An 18,335-nucleotide genomic window follows, 5' to 3' on the forward strand; every position below is an offset into this window, starting at 1 on the left:
CAAACCTATGAAACTGGTACTTTTTATCCTCCCCCATTGTACAGATGAGGAAACAGAAGCTCAAAGTAACTCCCTAATTTGGCCCAAGATCATCCAACTATTAGCCAACATTTTAGAGCCAGCGCCCAACCTCTTAGCTACCTCACTATACCACTCATGGATGCAGAGAAACTTCTCCATATCATCTGGACACGCAACTAATTATGATACACATTAGCTTTCCCAATGTGTTTTTATCTTACGAAATAAAAAAATCACTATATTAGGGTTATTTAAAATAGGATACACTGAATTTAAACTAGCATTTTAACAAAAAGACTTGCAACATGACTATTAAGAAATAAACCCATTGCATAAATGTTAGTTGAATAACAAAAGTAGACACTTAATGTCCTTTTAAAAAATTTATTTAATAAAACAAGATGTGCATTTTCCAAGTATTTCTGTAGCCATGTCTCTACCTCTTCCTCCCCAACAGCCCAGGGAGGGAGAATGAATGAATGCATGTTACTTACAAGGAAACTGAGGTCTCAGAAATTAAATGCTTGACTTAATTAGCAGCAGAATCAGTCATGAAACTAGTTCCTCTGGTTCTTCATCCAGCCATAAATAACACATACTCTCTAAATAACAGCTCCATTTAAATTATTAGCGTTAGTGGGGTGGGAAAATAAAGGTGCAGAGTAAGCATTAAATAAATATCTGTGAGTTGCAAGATTTCCAAAAGAGAAAACAGAGAAATCTCCAGAGCCTTCTGCCAAGTGTCTGGCTTGTGTAAAACTTGAGACCTTGAGGAAGGAGTGAAGAACCGAACTGGGACGCAAGTTGGAAGTCTTTGAGGTCATGGAAGTTTGCAGGCGGCAAATATGACCTAGAGAGCTTAGCTTCGGAAAGTGCCATCAGCACTCAGAATGCTCCAGTGGTTGTCGAGGGTGAGAGCCAGGAAACGGCATCTGCGGGGGTGGTTATCATCACATACTCCCCAGAACCACAAAATTGCCCACATCCTGGGCTCATGGACCAGGGTTTCCACTTTAGTGGCCTGATAACCCAGAGGTCTTATTGACAAATCCCAGAAAGGAAGAGGACTTCATGGATTTGTGTGTCTTGGAAAGCTGAGTCCTGTCTCCCCTGACTCACTCTGGAAAAGTGGAAGTGTCTCTTCGCCTGACCCAAGGGAAGCTGATGTTTGGTGTTTCCTGGGAGATCACGATTCTTCCTTAGATCTTTTTCTTGATCTGATGTTCATCTTTCCAATGGAGGACGAGGGTCCTCAGCTGTGTTCAAGTCATCAGGGGCCAAAAAGTTCAATGCTATCCAGTTTCTCTTCTTTGTAAAGCAGGATATTCTCCATGAGTTTCCTTTTGGCCTCATTGATCTCGATTTTCCACGAAGTCTCTGTAGCTGACATTCAATGTAAAGAAAAGCAACTTGAACAAAACGTAAATACCTTTTGCAACTACTGATAGCTGGAAATAGTTACTATTATTGTAATTCTAAGAAAGTCAGACTTGGTCAGAGTTTTTCACTTAAATTGGGGTTCTGAATCAGGCCTAAGTGGAATGAGCATTGCCACTGCTTCTGCCTTTGCAGGGAAAAACTGCCACCTACCCCTACCTTTCAGAGGGGAAGGGCTTCCATGTTTCTCCCCTGGAAGTAGGGGACAGCGTTAGAATGAAGCTTACACTCTCTCTTTTTCCTCTCACCTCCATGTAGGAAGAGGAACAACAGGAAAGGTCAGAGTCTGAGACACTCACAGAGCCACGTTTACTAGGGGAAGAGGATGCTGAATTGTAAAGGCCTTCTGAATGTTTATTTCAGAAGGAACCTGGTGTATTTGGACCCAGGAGGCAGAAATAGAAAGTATCTTTGGAAGCAGCTGGCAAGGTGTGAAGTAAGGATGAAAAGGCAGGTGGTGACAGACCACAAGGAGCTTTGCTAGTTCCGAGGGAGTTTTTACTTGGTCTCTAAGTGCAATGCGGAACCACAGAAGGGCTTTAAATGAGGGGTGACAGGAGTTGTTTTTAAAAAACCACAGTGGCTGATCCCTGGAAGAAGAACTGGTGAGGGACCAGAGCAGATCAGGGAGGCCACAGGGAGGCTGTACAGTCACCCAGCAAGAGGAGAGTAGTTTAGACGAGGGGGAGGGTTACGGGGACAGGCCATGCAGAGAAGCAGATGGAGGTGAAGGATACTTAGGTCAATAGAGAGGCGTGAGTGAGGGACTGGACATCAGGGCTGGGGGGAAAAGGAGGATGACACTCTTCATCCAGTCAGCTGGCAGGTGGACAGGTGAATAACCATATTAATGCATGAATGAGGGAGAAAAGGAATAAATGATAGGCTGAGTTAAGGGACATAAATGACCATGTATAAGCACTGAGACACCATACTTACCATCCTGGGGAGGCTCTGGAGGGGCACAGGCCTCAGCGGAGGAGTCAGCTTCCACTGCTCCACCAGCCAGCAGCATGCCTTCCTCATCTGCTGTCAGGGGAGGCGAGGAGGTAGCCCCAGCCCAGGGTGCAGCCCTCATGGAGTAGGAGGCATCGAAGCTGGAATTGTCCACGTCATCTGTTTCTTCTGGGGTGTTGAAGGAAGAGCCTGTGCCCTCAGAAAGCCCACTACAGGGGAGCGAGGTCTCCTGACCTCTCAGCTGCTCTTCCACAGCAGCCACGGAGCTACACACCTTGGGGAAGAGAGACGAGAGCACTCATCAGGAATTCTTTCTGAAATTAAAAATCTAACAGATCTCCCAGGCAGCGGGGGAGAGAGAGAGAGACTGAAAAACTAAATGAGTGTTGCTTTGGCTGGAAGAACAGCATCCTTCCTTTGAAAAGAGCTGACCTCATCACCGTCCACCTCAGCACATGACCCAGATGGGTCGATCTCAGTATCCCATCCCTGTGACCTTAATGATTGGTCCAGATTTGAGCATGTGACCCAAGTAGGCCAATCAGATCCTTCTCTGGGACTCTTGCACCTAATATTTATTGAGGAAATACTGTCTTTTCCTTCCCAGTGGCACAGCCAGATTCCCCGCCTCACAAAGAAAACGTGTTTACAGTAGGAGAAAATGAAGCTCCCACACAGAGTAAAGCAGGGGCTAGAGATGGGGGTGGTGTGTGGGGGTAGAGAGAGTGAGCACAGGGGCCACAGGCACAAGAGATTCAAATTGTTGTACTTTTGCTGGTTGAGACCCTGGGCCTAGCTGCCCCAGCAATGCCTATCCTGCCTGTGGTGTGGTTAAATGAGCCAATAAATCGCTCATTCACAGGCTCCCTTCTCTTTCTCTTTCTGTTTACACATCTGTGTGTCTGTATCTAAGAATTTGAATTGAGTTTCTATCACTTTCAACTAGAAATGCCCTAAGTAACATAGATACTGCACCTGAGGGCTTTTCTGGTTAGGGAGGTTAGGAAGATTAAAGGCAGGCAGGGAAGAAATATTTCTTCCTTACACACATACTCTCTCTCATACAAATGGCACACAAACCTACCCTTAGTAAAAATAACACATCTCAGTTGCTCAGTGCCTTGCAATTTACACAGCACCTTTGACACACGACATACAATGAGTTTTTATAAATAAAAATTTAAAAGATCAGAGAGGTTAAGTTCCTTGCCTAAGGTCACCCAGTCAGTGAGTGGCAGAGCTGACCACTAAACCCTTCAAGTCCAGGCCTTACTGATCTCTCATCTTCCTAGCTTGGTTGTGAAATACTGGACAAAGACCGTTTCTCATTCCTTTGTGTATACGTATAGTGCCCTGTCCCTTTTATTCTACATAGCAAATGCTTCCTCATGCTTCAAGGCCCAGTTCAAATGTTACCTTTTGAGATAAATCTTCACAGGATGTACCCAGTAAATATTTGTCAAGCTAAAAACTACAAAACTACATAACTTGGTTCTGGCCTATGGGGTGTGAGAAAAAGTGATGTGTGCATTTCCAAGTCACACCCTTAACAAGAAGAGGATATGTTCTCCTCTTAAACTCCCTTTCAGTGGTTGAAATGTAAATGTGATGGCCTGAGCTACAGCAGCCTTCTTGGACTCTGACATGGAAGCCGCATGATAAGGACAGCAGAGCCATAATACAGGAGCCTGAATCCCTAATACTGCGACACTGCCACATCAGCTCTGGACTGCCAACATTCAAACTCTTGAGCTAAAAAGAACAAATTTCTATCTCCCTTATTTTGGAGTCTCCTCATCAGAGCAGCTTCTTTGAATGTACTCTGATACCCTGAACAAAAGAATAAAAAGAATGAATGTTGAGGGAAAGAGATCTTTTTAAAGCATAAGTCTGATTATGTTCTGCTCCTGCTTAATACCCCCAGGGACTTTCTCAACATCCTGACTGCGCCTGCAAAGCCCTCTACTGTTAGGTTTTTTCCCCAGAAGCCTCATCACAAAGCACTCTGCCCCATGTACTCTGTGTTCTAGCCACTCTGACCTTCTACCAGGCCCCTGATCTTGCTGGGCTCTCACTCAACTAAGGCTATTTGCATGCATTGTTCCTTCTGCTTGGATTGCTCTTCATTTGCTTACATATTACTTCTTCGGGAAAGTCCTGGGTAGGGCTCCCCTGTCATACACCACTCATCAGACAGTTACTGCACAATGTCTGTGAACTCCAGGAAACCGGAACTGGGCTTGCCTTGTTCCCCATTTATCCCCAGGGTCCAGCACGCCACTGCTCAATACGCGAATGCACTCAGGTAGCTGAAGCCAGCCCAGGCTGAGACTCAGGACTTGGTCTCTGGCTCCTGCCACATCCTGGTGCCAAAGATGGTGACCCTGAGGCTGAGCCAGGAGTCCAGAGGGCTCTGACCCAAAATCCCTCTGGCCTCCTCCCCCCTTCTCTGGGTCTTGACTTCGTCTGTAAAATGGGAGGCTTGGCTGTAAGCATTGGTGTTTGAAGGCTTTGTGGTTGTTGTTGTTGTTGTTGTTGTTTCAGCTACCAAACCCTTTCCTCAAATAAAATACTAAGAACCCAATACAGTTATGAGAAGTGACAATGAATGTCTGGTTGGAGTCGTGGGTAGGGCCTGCAGCTCTCTTTCTGCTAAAAGGTGCTCCCAAGGAGCCCCTCTCTGCCAGACACCACTTCAAAATCACTCAGTGGGATAACCTCTAAGAGCCCTCTCAGGGAGTTATTTTGTCTTAAAAAGACATAGCAAATTTGGTCCCCAAATTTATACCTACTACCATGGAAACCACCTCTGCATATCCTAGCCATAGGAAAATGTTTTATCTGCTGTGGTGATTGATTTCTGGTGTGTCTGCCTAGTCCATGGGCTAAGAAATGATCCCTTTCTCTGGGACTTGGCCCTGCCACCTGCCAGGCTTGACCCCCTGGCCAGGAGGTTTATATACTGAACTCCTACCTTACCTGATTGCCAACAGGTGGACACCTGACTCTAGCTAAGCCAATGAGTTTCTCTCACTAAGAGGTTGAAATTGGGACCTGGAGACTTGGCCACTTAGTGAAAACAGGACTATGACATGTAAATGAAAATGGCTGTATCCCCTGACCAAGAGGATGAAGGGAAGGAAAAGGGGCCCGCAGAGAGGACGAGGAATAAAGCAGGTTCAGAGAAAACAGATGGACTTCTGTTACATCTGAGAGTATGGTCCGAGGCACCCTCAGGACCTCTGACTCCAGCTTAGCTGCGGTCAGCTCCAGCAGACACTGCTGTTTGCCACTAAATGTGGCTCTGAATCATGAAATCACTTCTCGGTGAAGGGACTGGTAAAGGGATCGTAATGAGCCCCTGGTAAAGCTGACTCACAGACAGGGCTCATTGCTAGGGAAGGGCTGAGCTTCAGCCTTACCTCTGCCAGGCTGGCGTTGCGCCTCCGCAGACAGAGGCAGGCGGCCATGACCAAGGCCTCGGCGTGGGCCTCCAGCAGCCTCCCTGCTCTCTTCTCCAGGTATTTCTGGCAGATCTCCTTTGCCATCTCTTTCTCCACACCCATCTTCCTGGAGCAGAGCGATATGGTGCTGCTGGGAATTTCATGGAGCAGTAAATCCTTCTGTTGGAAAGAGTGGAAACACCCCCATGTGAGGTCCAGGGGTGTGGGGTCCAAACACATGTGCCCCACCCACCTCCAGGATGGCAAACACATGTGCCCCACCCACCTCCAGCATGGCACCAGAGCTGCAAACACTCCGGAAACGAACATGGCTTTTAAAAAATAATTGCAAGGATCCCAGAAACAAGTAAAACAGTAAGAACTGGAGAACGGCTAAATCCCCCACATGTACAGGGCATTTCATAGCACACTCATATCATCAAGCAGGGGCTTAACCTTTCTAGGCCTGGGTTGCTTCATCAGGAAAATGGGAATAAAATTAACACAAATTAGAAGACATAGTGCATAAAGTGTGGTACTTGACACAGAATCAACATTTAATGCTCTATTCAGTTCAGTTCAGTCGCTCAGTCGTGTACGACTCTGCGACCCCATGAATTGCAGCATGCCAGGCCTCCCTGTCCATCACCAACTCCCGGAGTTCACTCAAACTCACATCCATTGAGTCCGTGATGCCATCCAGCCATCTCATCCTCTGTCATCCCCTTCTCCTCCTGCCCCCAATCCCTCCCAGCATCAGGGGCTTTTCCAATGAGTCAACTCGTCGCATGAGGTGGCCAAAGTATTGGAGTTTTAGCTTTAGCATCATTCCTTCCAAAGAACACCCAGGACTGATCTCCTTAGTGATTGTAATTAATAGTAATAATAGCTATCATTTACATAGTACAGTATAGCATAATTATACCAATATAGTACAATATAGTATAATTATACTAATAACCCACCTTATTAACATTTACAGGAAAATGTTAGGATGTAGGATTCTGGCCCATACATATTTAATAGGAGATGTACTATATAAATAATACTATGTATATTTTTATATTTTATAAATTTTGTACTACATGTTATATTTTATGCTACTTAGCAGAAATCTGAACTATGCATAAAACAGAAGATATGCTATACAAATAACAATAGATATATTACTATATATAGATAATTTGTATAGCATAAATTATGTTACATGATACATTTTGCATGTATGCATTTACTTATATAAATAGGTTATAAATATATTACTTGTATTGATTAAATAGATTAAATATAGGAAATTAATACACCATCTGAAACAAATGAGAACCTGTACAGTGATTGCCCTGAAGGAATGGTGTAAGGAGACGCTCCCCAGTTGGCTATTGCCAACGAAATCATAGGTCTTGTCCCGTGGAAGTGTGAAGTCTTAACCACCAGACCAGCAGGAAAGTCCCTATTGTCATTCTTTATTTATTTACTTTTGGCTGTGCTGGGCCTTCATTGCTGCACGTGGGCTTTCCATAGTTGGGGTGAATGGGGGCTACTCTCTACTCAGGGTGCACAAGGGCTTTTCATCATGATGACTTCTCTTGTTGCAGAGTACAAACTCTAGGGCTCATAGGCTACAGAAGTTGTAGCACATGCCTTTAGCTCCCTTGTGGTATGTGGGATCCCAGCTCACGGACCAGGGATCAAACCTGTGTTCCCTGGAGGATTCTCAACCACTGGACCACCAGGGAAGTCCCCACTATCGTCACTTTTTTAACCAACTCCCAACTGAATCCACTTGCCAGTGCAGGAGATGCAAGAGACTTGGGTTCGATCCCTGGGTTGGGAATATCCCCTGGAGGAGGAAATGGCAACTGGTTACAGTATTTTTGCCTGGAAAATACTACAGAGGAGCCTGGCAGGCTATAGTCCATGGGGTTGAAAAGAGTAGGACATGACTGAGCACTCACATACGCATATATAAAGTGTCAATCACAGAGTTGGGCTATGTCATTATATTTCTGAAATTGCCACTATACACATACACATGTATATTTGAATGACAGTTGTTATAAAACCTACAAAATAGAAATTATTATAGAAACCTAAAAGGGCTGAAATTTACTTTCACCAATTTAAAGACAAAGGCTACGACGTCCCTGGTGGTCCAGAGATTAATACTGTATTTCCACTGTAGTGGGCGTGGGTTTGATCCCTGCTTGGGGAACTGAGCCCATATACTGCACGGTGTGGCCAAAAAAAAAAAAAAAAATCAAACAAACCCTATTTGATTGCCTGACATGTAGACAGAAGAAATGGATTTCCCCAAACATTCTAAACTCTATTTTCATGCAAAAGTAGTTGTTGTCTGGTTGGTGAAGGGGGAAGGTTACAGCTGCTTTGCACAGGTACAAATCAAATCCCGGATTTAGGCCTCATTAGCAATAAAAATGGGTACAGAGGGTACAGTGGAGGTTCCTGCTCTCCCCACCCCTAAACCCCTCATAGCTGTGAGCCAGAAGGGGTTGGTTCGCTTACCAAGTAAACCGGGTTCCGGTTGTTATCCATCGCAGGGATGCCTGTGAGGACCTCGGCTAACACCTGGAGAGAATACAGAGTTAGCACAGTTCAGACACACACGCACAAGTTCACACAGGAGATTCTGGCCAAGAGAGAAGCTTCTTCTCAGGAATACAGTCTGAGCTTCAGGCCTGGCTCTGTCATTTGCCAGCACAGACACTTGCCCCAAATCTGGAATGTGTAAACATCACTAAACACCTTCTCTAGCTAAACACATCACCCAGCTGTTAGGAGAAGTTTAAACTGATAGCAAAGCAAGGAGGATGAAAACCAAATGTGTGTGTATCACCATCAGATAGATATACACACACAAACACACACACCCCCTTCTCTCTCTCTCTCTCTCTATATATATATAAACATCTATCTGTATACACGCATACATATGTATACACACACACTATATATTAAAAATATTTTCATTTAAAACCCATCAAAAATGGTAAGCAGGCACTGCTATGTTAATCTCAAGAAAAGGAGGAATCCACATGCAGATATCTATTCCAGACAGAAAATCTTGGCAATATCCATAGCATTTTCATCCACAGGCTTTTATTAACATTGTTTGCTCATTAATTCATCCATTCATGAAAAAAGCACAGTCCTGAGCTGGTGTAAGCCACCACCAAACTGACAAACTGTGATCTGTATCTTAATAAATGCGAGAGCTGCTTTGAACAGAAATTCTCAGCAGAGGTAACAGCACACTGGCTACGGAGTCCAGCCAGTCACATGGGCCTGGGTTCATATTCTGACTCTGTTCCTTACATGCTGGGGTGATCTGTGGGCAAGAAACTAAAATCTGAGCCTGTATCCTTATCTGGTACATGGTGATCTAATGACTGTATATGAGGGAGTGGGTACTCCAGTTTAGTGTTAAATCTCCCTCCAACAACTTCTCTCAAAGACAGAATAAGGTCCAGTTACTGCCAAGAAGTACAAGCTGGAATCAAGATTGCTGGGAGGAATATCAATAACCTCAGATGTGCAGATGATACCACCCTCATGGCAGAAAGTGAAGAGGAACTAAAGAACCTCTTGATGAAGGTGAAAGAGGAGAGTGAAAAAGCTGACTTAAAACTCAACATTTAAAAATGAAGATCATGGCATCCAGTCCCATCATTTCATGGCAAATAGATGGGGAAACAATGGAAAGAGTGACAGACTTTATTTTCTTGGGCTCCAAAATCACTGCAGATGGTGATTGCAGCCATGAAATTAAAAGATGCTTGCTCCTTGGAAGAAAAGCTATGACCAACCTAGACAGCATATTAAAATACAGAGACATTACTTTACCAACACAGGTCCGTCTAGTCAAAGCTACGGTTTTTCCAGTAGTCATGTATGGATGTGAGAGTTGGACCATAAAGAAGGATAAGCACCAGAGAACTGACTGAACTCTGGTGTTGGAGATGACTCTTGAGAGTCCCTTGGACTGCAAGAAGATCAACCCAGTCAATCCGAAAGGAAATCAATCCTGAAAGGAGTGGTGCTGAAGCTGAAACTCCAATGCTTTGGCCACCTGATGTGAAGAGCCAACTCATTAGAAAAGACCCTGATGCTGGGCAAGATTGAAGGCAGGAGGAGAAGGGGACGATAGAGGACGAGATGGTTGGATGGCATCACGGACTCGATGGACATGAGTTTGAGCAGGCTCCGGGAGACGGTGAAGGACAGGGAGGCCTGGCATGCTGCAGTCCATGGGGTCACAGAGTCTGACATGACTGAGCTACTGAACAACTGCCAAGAACTCCTCCTCCACCCTGAAAGGGCCTGCAGCGTTACTAACAGACTGTAGCTGCCAGGAGCGGGCAGCAGAAGGCACCGCTGCAGCTGGTGGAGGGGAGCCAAGAGAAAAGGGACTCCAGTCGAGGTCCTGCCAAGACTGGAGAGAAGAACAAGAGGAAATGAACAGACAAACTTCCTCTGCCTCTTCCACAGGGCAGGCCCTGTGCCAGGCCTTTTACAAAAATTACTTAGCGCTCATCAAAAAACCAGTGACTTATTACTATATAGCACAGGGAACTACATTCAATATCCTTGGATAAATCACAATGGAAAAGAACATAAAAAAGAATGTATATATGTGTATCACTGAGTCACTATGCTGTATAGCAGAAATTAACACAATGTTGTAAACCAACTATATTCAAAAAAAAAGATAACCAAAAACAGCAATAACAACAGAGAAGGGCAGTGTTCCCCACAACAAGAACCAAAGTTGAGAATCATACCATCCATCAGCAGCAGAGCTGAGAAAAAGATTGAAGGGAACCAGTAGGCACTCACTGAATGAATGAAAGGGAAAGTCAATTGTTACATCCAGAACTGAGTTAAAAAGTCAAGCATAAACAGAAATCAGGAGTGAGGGTGTGAAGGCAGGGATAATGATAATAATTAACACTAATCCCCATAATAATAGTCATACTGATCAATGTAACATACTCTGCTAACCAGTTTTTATATGCTATCTTACGAATCTCATTAATTTCTATATGCATCATTACCTCCATTTTACAGAGTATAAACCTGAGACCCAGAGTTATCAGTGATACCCCAGGTCACACAGCTGAAAGCAGCTGAGCTGGGACTCAAACTCATGCTCTTCAGCTCTACACTGTATGTGCCTGGCAGCTTCGGGGTTTAGTTCCACTGGTTCTTAAGGGAGGAGGATCCTGGGCTGACCCTGCTGAGCTTCACTGAGCAGCCCCCACAGTGGTGCTGGTGGGGGTGGGGAGGGGGTGAGGCAGGAAAGAACTGGGGGACAAGTAAACCAGAAGGGCTGATGTGCCAGGAGACAGTAGGAAGCAGAACCTCATATGTGGAAGCTGGGCTGAGGGCAGAAAGTGGCTCCGAAGAAGGGCATTAGTGGAAGAACCAGACAGACTGTGGTCAGGGAGAGGAAGTACAGAGTTTGAGGCTGGAGACGAAGAGAGAAGGCAAGGGCCAAGATGCAGCTGTTGGCTCTAGGCAGAGATCAGCCAGAAACCGTCACTTTTCTCAGCCCGAACTTCCCAGACTGGGATCCCCAGGTCTCTGATGTTTAGAGATGCTAAGAAAACAAGGCTCCATAGTCAAGGGAATTTGGGACATGCTGCATACCCTTGCTTCATTATTACCAGGTTAAAGACTATTACCATATGAAAGGCCCTGGTTAATTTTTTGTGGTAACTTTTTTCTCCTTGAACAAGCATAACCTTGTTCAACCCAGCGTTTCTCAAACCTATTTGAACACATCGAAACCCTTTAAACACATCATACCTATTGAGATCTCAGGGAACTGGTGTTTTATAGAAATGTGTTTTGGAGATTACTAGACTCAGACCATGAACTCTTGGGGGAGGGTCTGTGCTTTAGTTACATTTATAGTCCAAGTGCCTGGCACACAGTAATGATGGACAGCAGTGGTGATTAGGACACGGGTTGGATGGCTGGATGGATTCTGAATGGATGGGTGGCTGTTGCATGAATGGTTGGATAATAACTGGACTGATGGATGGACAGATGGACTAAACAGACAGATGAACAAACAAGAAGAAATAGACAAGCGGATGGATAATTAGATGGCAGGCTGAATGCACATCAGAGAAGTCAGGAGCTATCTGTAGCCTATTAGAATCTGGACACTCATGGGGAGCAGGAGCTTTACTTCAAGGGTTGGCAAACTTTCTCTAGAAAGTAAATATCTCTAGAGATATTTACTTTCTAGGCTAGACAGTAAATATTTTAGGTTTTGTGAGCCACAAACAATTTCTGTCACACGTTCTTTTATTATTGCTGTTGTTGTTATTATTCAGTCTTTTATAAATATAAAAACTATTCTTAATTACAGGCCATAGAAAATAGGCCGTAGGCCAGTTCTGATCTGCAGGCCATAATTTGCCAACTCCTGCTGTACTTTGTGGAATATTTCTAGTTTGTGCTTACAGAGGAGCCATGGGAAGGACAGATGTGTGCAGGCCTTGATTTGAGCACAGAAGGAAGCTCTTACTATTCCACAGCTGAATATGTCCACTCGCTTTGTCAGCTGCCCCACTCTGATGAAATCTTCTGGAAGATATGCAGTGGAGGCCTGGAAAAGGTGGGTCTTCATCATGGTGTATTTTGATGTTCTGTTGACAGGACACGGGTGAGCCATCGAATGAGCCAGCTTGGGGGTGAAGTTTTGGTCTAGCAAAACATTGGAGCTGTGGGAAAGAAGGCAGAGAGAACCTTCTTGTTTTGAGGTGGACAAGAAGAGGTTGCCGTGGAGACCCTTTTGGAAAGCAACTTAGTAGTGAGCCAGCCAACGAGGGTCACTGAAGACCCTCAACAAGTTTATGAGCCAGTCCTGATGGGGGGTGGGGATTGGGAGCCGACCTCCACCAGCAAATGGGGAGGAAGATAAGATCAGTCCTGCTGCCCCAGAAATGACATTTGGTGGCCAGAGAGGCACGACCATCCTTATCCCCACGGATATCAGCCCTGAGCCCAGAGGCTGTACTGGCTCCATCTCTTCTGAAGCTGTTCCAACCCCCAGCTGTGGCCTTGCTGACTCAAGTCTAAACATCAGCATTCTTTGGGACTGAACCTGCTCAGATCATGGGGAATAAGACGAACAGTAAAAATATTCTTAGACTTAAGCATCTAATCTACAGGAATGAATACTCTCAGAAAGTACTCCAAAGGAAAAAAATTTAATTTTTAAAAACTAACCTACATGTATAAAAATATTCAAACTGGGGACTTCTCTCATGGTCCAGCGATTGACTTCACCTTCCAATGTGAGAGGGTTTTGGGGGAGGATGGATATGTATATGTATGGCTGAGTGCCTTCACTGTTCACTTGAAACTATCACAAAATTGTTAATCGGCTATACCCCGATACAAAACAGAAAGTTAAAAAAAAAAAAAAGATTTCGCCTTCCAATGCAGGGTGTGTAGGTTCAATACCTGGGTAGGGAGCTAAGACCCCACATGCTTCATGGCCAAAAAAATCAAAATATAAAACAGAAGTAATATCGTAACAAATTCAATAAAGACTTTAAAAATGACCTACATCAAAAAAAATAATAACAAAACCTTTAAAAGAAATATTCAAACTAACCCTAAATGGTTTTTAAAAAGTAGATACAGAGGTCAGTTCTCCCGGGTTCCCTGACCCTGCTGCTGTTCACTTAAACATCCCTTTTCAATAAATCCTTTTGTCTTGTCACCCAAAAAAAGTAGACACCAATTCCAATATTGGCTATTAGGAGCCATTATGTAAATTATGGGCAAATACCTTCAATGGAAGACTAAGAAGTGCCAAAAAATTGATGACATGCAACGTGAGGAAATGTTTAAATCATGGGGGAAAAGAGATTATGAGTTGGTAATCAGGTAATAGTGCTATCTTAGGGCTGAGATATCTGTGTAGGCAAGGGCTGGAAAAGAAAAACAGCAGAGAAATGGAGGCCACGTCAGGGTAATAGGGTCAGGATGACCTCTTGTCCCTTCACTTCCTTTCTTGCTATTACAATTGTTTGCACAATTCAATAAAAATCAGGGGGGAGAAAAGAGGAAAAGGCTTCCACTGGCCAAAAGAGGACAGAACTCTGGGGAAGTGCGAATGCTATGGTTTCGAGGTCACTGTTGCCAGATCTTCTGGTATCTTCTGGAATCCCTCTCCATGTTTCTAGTCTTGGGAGCACGGTACTGAGATGCTGGGGTGCACACCTAACCTGTGTCACAGGATCTGTGACAACAGATGCACGAACGAAAGCAGGTCTCAGAAGCCCAGGGAGCCTGGCAGCCACAGCCCACAGCTCAAGGACCCAGTCCAGATCGGCTGCTGGAGGGGAAGTGAAATATGGCAGGGGAATGGAAGGCTTGTGGGGAAATAATAACAAACTTGTTGGGGAAATACCTTTGTTAGGGAGATAGGGAGTCATGCTGACAGCAACCAGAGACAGAGTACAACCTAGAAACACTGATGTTCCAGGGAACAGCAAAGAAAAAGAGATCCAAGAGAGGCAAGGAGGGGAGAGAAAGTCAAAGAAAAGAGAGACAAAGGGAAAGGAATGGGACCCAGCAGTGTGTGTGGCCTCATCCCTGCCACCCCAGCCTGAGGCGGGGCTCAGCCCTCCTCTCTCACCTCTTGACATTGCCGTGGATGATCTCCAAGCTGTGCAGGTGCTCCACGGCATGAAGCAGTCCTGAGCAGATGCTGATGCGCTGGGGCCAGGGGAGAGGGTCTGAGCCACCCTAAGAGAAAGAAAAGGAGGAGAAAATAGTGACATCTGTGACTTTTTAAAATCCTCAATGGACTTTAAAGTGACAGAGTCCTGGGCTCCTGTCTCTCCTCCAGCCCTCAGGTCCTCAACAACAGGGCTCAACCAGCATGGTTTACTGACAGGGAACTGGTTTGACATCAGACAGATCTACGTATAAATCCCAGCCCAGACACCCACTAGCTGTGTGACTTTGGAAAAGACACTCAACGTCTCTGAGCCTCAGTTTTTTCTGATATAAAATAGAAACGTTAATCCCTATGCTTTAAGGCTGTAGTAAGGATTCAAAGGAGTGAATGGTATGCCCCCAGCATAGTACCTGCCACACAGTGGGTGCTCACTAAATACCAGCTATTTTTATCATGACTATCATGCAGCAATTCTGGAATTCTTCTCTAAGAGGGGCTGCTTGGGAGAGGAACTAAGGACCTTGCATTGGCACATCAAGCACATGAGCTGATTTTATAAGTATCTGGAGAGATGTCACAAGAGCTGATGGAGATTATGGGTGGTCTAAAGCCCTCTATACTTCCACTGTTGTTCTAAGGCTGAATGTCCAAGAAAAATCCCTTCTTATTTTTTAGGTGACCTCTTAGATTCTACGTCCTCTAAGAACTGGCCTTGCTAATAGATTTCTCAAAAACTCTGGAATATGGAGCCACATGAACTCTTGCCCTGATACCCATCAGCTGTGTTTCTTTGGGTAAGTTACTTTGCTTCTCTGTGGCAGAGACTCCTCTTTTTGAAAATGGGGGAACCTCTGGGGTGGTGGCAAGGCCTGAAGGAGATGTACAAAGCCATTATCACGGTGTCCTGCCCACAGTGAGAGCTCAGCAAAGCTAACAATCATTATTATACCATGAATAACTACTTTGATCCCTCCCAAGGGAAGCAATAATTCTGCTGTGGAATAACTTTTGTCACTCTGTTTGAGGACTTTATGGGAAGGAGGCTTGTTTGTCTTAAAAATTATAACATTAATAGATATAACACTCATATGGTATGATATGCAAAAGGTCAAATGAGTATGTAGTAAAAGTTTGTCTCCCAACCTGAGCCCCGTCTACATGTAGTTCTCCAGAGGCAGTCAAGGTACCAGTTTCCTGTATCTCTCCATAAATATTCCATATATTCACAAACAAATAGGAATTTATTAGAATACCATTTTTAAGAAAAATGTACCTCCACTTTCCATACTCTGTATCTGTTCATTCTTTTTCTTGCCTAGTGCACTGGCTTGTACCTTCAGAACAATACTGGATAATATAGTGCTATGGGTTACCTTTGTCTTACTCTTGATTTAAATGCCTCTTTGTCAAAAAACTTTTTAAATAGGTTTTTCCTGAAGATGTTTAGCCAGATCTTATCTATCTTGGCCCAACTCCTCTCCTTAAAGGGCCGCTGAGTGGCCCTCTTCCCCTCTGGATTCCTTTAAGTTCTTAATCCTTGATTCTGTAAGTGAATGCTGCCTAGTCCTGTTCTTTGACCATGACCCAGCCCCTTACCTGACCCTGGAGTCTGTCCTGTAAAGAACCATTTGCCATGTATGGGTAAATCAAGCTGTAAAACTGTTCTCCAGTGCAGCAGCCCAGCAGAGGTAAGACGTTGGGGTGGCAGCATCTGAAATTAGGCATCAGTGCAGGCATGAGGAGTTAGACAGAAAGAATAATCAAAGACAGCTCCATTTCCTGCCTCCTCCACCTCTTCTGCCCTCTCCACCCACGAGGCCACCAGGAAGCTCCCAGGTACCAAATGCTCTGACTCCTGAGGGTAGAGAGATGACAACTGCATGCCTTCAAGATGCTTGAAATCAAAGAACTCAAAGTACATGATACCCCAACCACTTGTGATTCTTCACAAAATCCTCTTCTGGCCGATTGAAAGTCACTGTTCCCTCCTGACTCTCCTGCCTCTCTGACAGCTCTTCCTTGGCCTTTTCCACTAAGACCCTCTTCCTCAGCCTTTCTCTGAAACCTGAGGCTCCCTGGATGGGCTCATCATCTCATTTTATAAGCTGCTCCATCAGGGATCTCTCACCTCTACAAAGTGCACCCTCTCTATGAGGAGCACCCCTACATCTCTCCAGGTCCAACCCACAGTCCAGACCTGAATGTCAAATTGCATCCCAATGTTCCAGGTAAACAGCCTAGACTCAACAAGTTCCAAACCTGATTCTCCAGACTTAGTTATTTGCTCAACCAAGGGTACCACCAACCATCCAATTTCCTAGAAACCTCCTTACCTCTCCCATCTAATTAGTCACCTTTCATTGTCATAAATAGCTTTGAAAACACCCCCTTCATTCTTCCCTCCTCCACCTTGAGGCAGATGCTGATGGACTCTCCTGAACACTGTTTCAAGGGCCACCTGCCTGCCTCTCAGCCCCTCTCCGCTTCCCGCTAGGCCATCCTACTGCACTACTGCACGCTTTCCACCCTCACCAGTTATTTACATTCACTCTCCCCTCGGCACCATGAACTCCCCAAGGCGGACGCTGTGTTTTCTGCATGTCTGCACTCCCGAGAACCAAGAAAGGCCTTGATGACTCACACTTGCCAAATGAATGAATGAAGCAATAGCTGCTTACTCCAGGAAGGCTCTATACCAAGATGGAAAGGGAATCAGATTTCCAGTTTCCATTACGAGTGTGCATGTGTGTGCATGTGTGTGTGTGTAGTTAAGGATGTGTATATATGTATATGTGTGTGTGTTTGTGTGTAGTCATATATATATATATGAAGAGAAAAAGGACTAAAGAAAATATATAAAAATCTGAATACTGTAGTAGTAATTTACAGATGCTATGGAAAATCTGTGATTTCTATTTTCCTCTTTAAAACTTTCTTTATTTCTTAAAATATACCACAGTCATCACACACTGCTTTCCCGAGACTGCATATTTGGCAGAGAAACTCGGAGAGTGACTTGCCAGCTCAAATGACAGCTGGTGTCCAGCGCACTGCAGAGGCCTAGTATGCGTGTGTTAAATCCATCAGGCAATGACAACAGGGGCAGGACAAGTGTCCAGGTCTGCAAATGTTCTCCCCTTCTCTTTCCCAGTGCCCCTGCCCCCACTAAGCTCTGTGATGGGAGCTTCACTTTACTTCTCCAGCCTCAGTTTCGTCATCTGTAAAATGCAGGTTTGAGGATGACTTTTGAAGGCCCTTATTGCTCAAGACCAGAGGTAAACAAAATTTCTCTATAAAAAACTAGACAGTAAATATTTTAGCCATTGTAGGCCATCTGGCCTCTGGTACAATTCCCCCACTGTGCACCATCACGGAAGAGCAGCCACAGATGACATGGAAATAAATAAGGACAGCTGGGTTCCAATAAACTTCATTATGGATGCTGATATTTGAATTTCACGTACTTTTCATGTGTCATGAAATTATCTTCTTTTTATTTGTTTAACCCTTTAAGAATGTAAAAACTATTCCTAGCTCTCAGGCCATTAAAATAGAGCTAGGCCAGGCTAAGCCTGTGGGTCATCATTTGCTTTTAGAGTTGGAATCAGTACATTTCTGTCCATCTCAAAAAATGGGACAGAAACAGATTCTTTCCCGACTGGAAGGAAGGAGTTGAGCCAAGTGAGCCGAGGTTCTTTTATAATTCTAATCCATGCATACAGTGGCTACAGAGAAAAAGCATGGAAGGAGTC

General features: G+C 44.6%; 1 protein-coding gene across 3 annotated transcripts in view; it reads right to left on the reverse strand.

The window, feature by feature from the left end:
• Positions 1-391: 391 nt before the first annotated feature.
• Positions 392-18,335, reverse strand: part of LOC133235143 (interleukin-1 receptor-associated kinase-like 2) — a 70,220-nt gene continuing 52,276 nt past the window's right edge. For 2 of the 3 annotated variants that reach the window (XM_061396219.1, XM_061396220.1), the window contains 7 exons: positions 16,180-16,294; positions 14,539-14,648; positions 12,415-12,610; positions 8,382-8,444; positions 5,838-6,038; positions 2,398-2,689; positions 392-1,404 (listed from right to left, as the gene is read on the reverse strand). In XM_061396219.1, the coding sequence (XP_061252203.1) occupies positions 1,292-1,404; positions 2,398-2,689; positions 5,838-6,038; positions 8,382-8,444; positions 12,415-12,610; positions 14,539-14,648; positions 16,180-16,294 (1,090 nt within the window). In that variant the 3' untranslated portion in view covers positions 392-1,291. Of the gene's footprint in view, positions 1,405-2,397; positions 2,690-5,837; positions 6,039-8,381; positions 8,445-12,350; positions 12,611-14,538; positions 14,649-16,179; positions 16,295-18,335 lie in introns of those variants that run through there. The other variant, XM_061396221.1, reaches the window with a different exon arrangement.

The sequence above is a fragment of the Bos javanicus genome, chromosome 22 (assembly GCF_032452875.1).
Source record: "Bos javanicus breed banteng chromosome 22, ARS-OSU_banteng_1.0, whole genome shotgun sequence".
Lineage (NCBI taxonomy): Eukaryota > Metazoa > Chordata > Mammalia > Artiodactyla > Bovidae > Bos > Bos javanicus.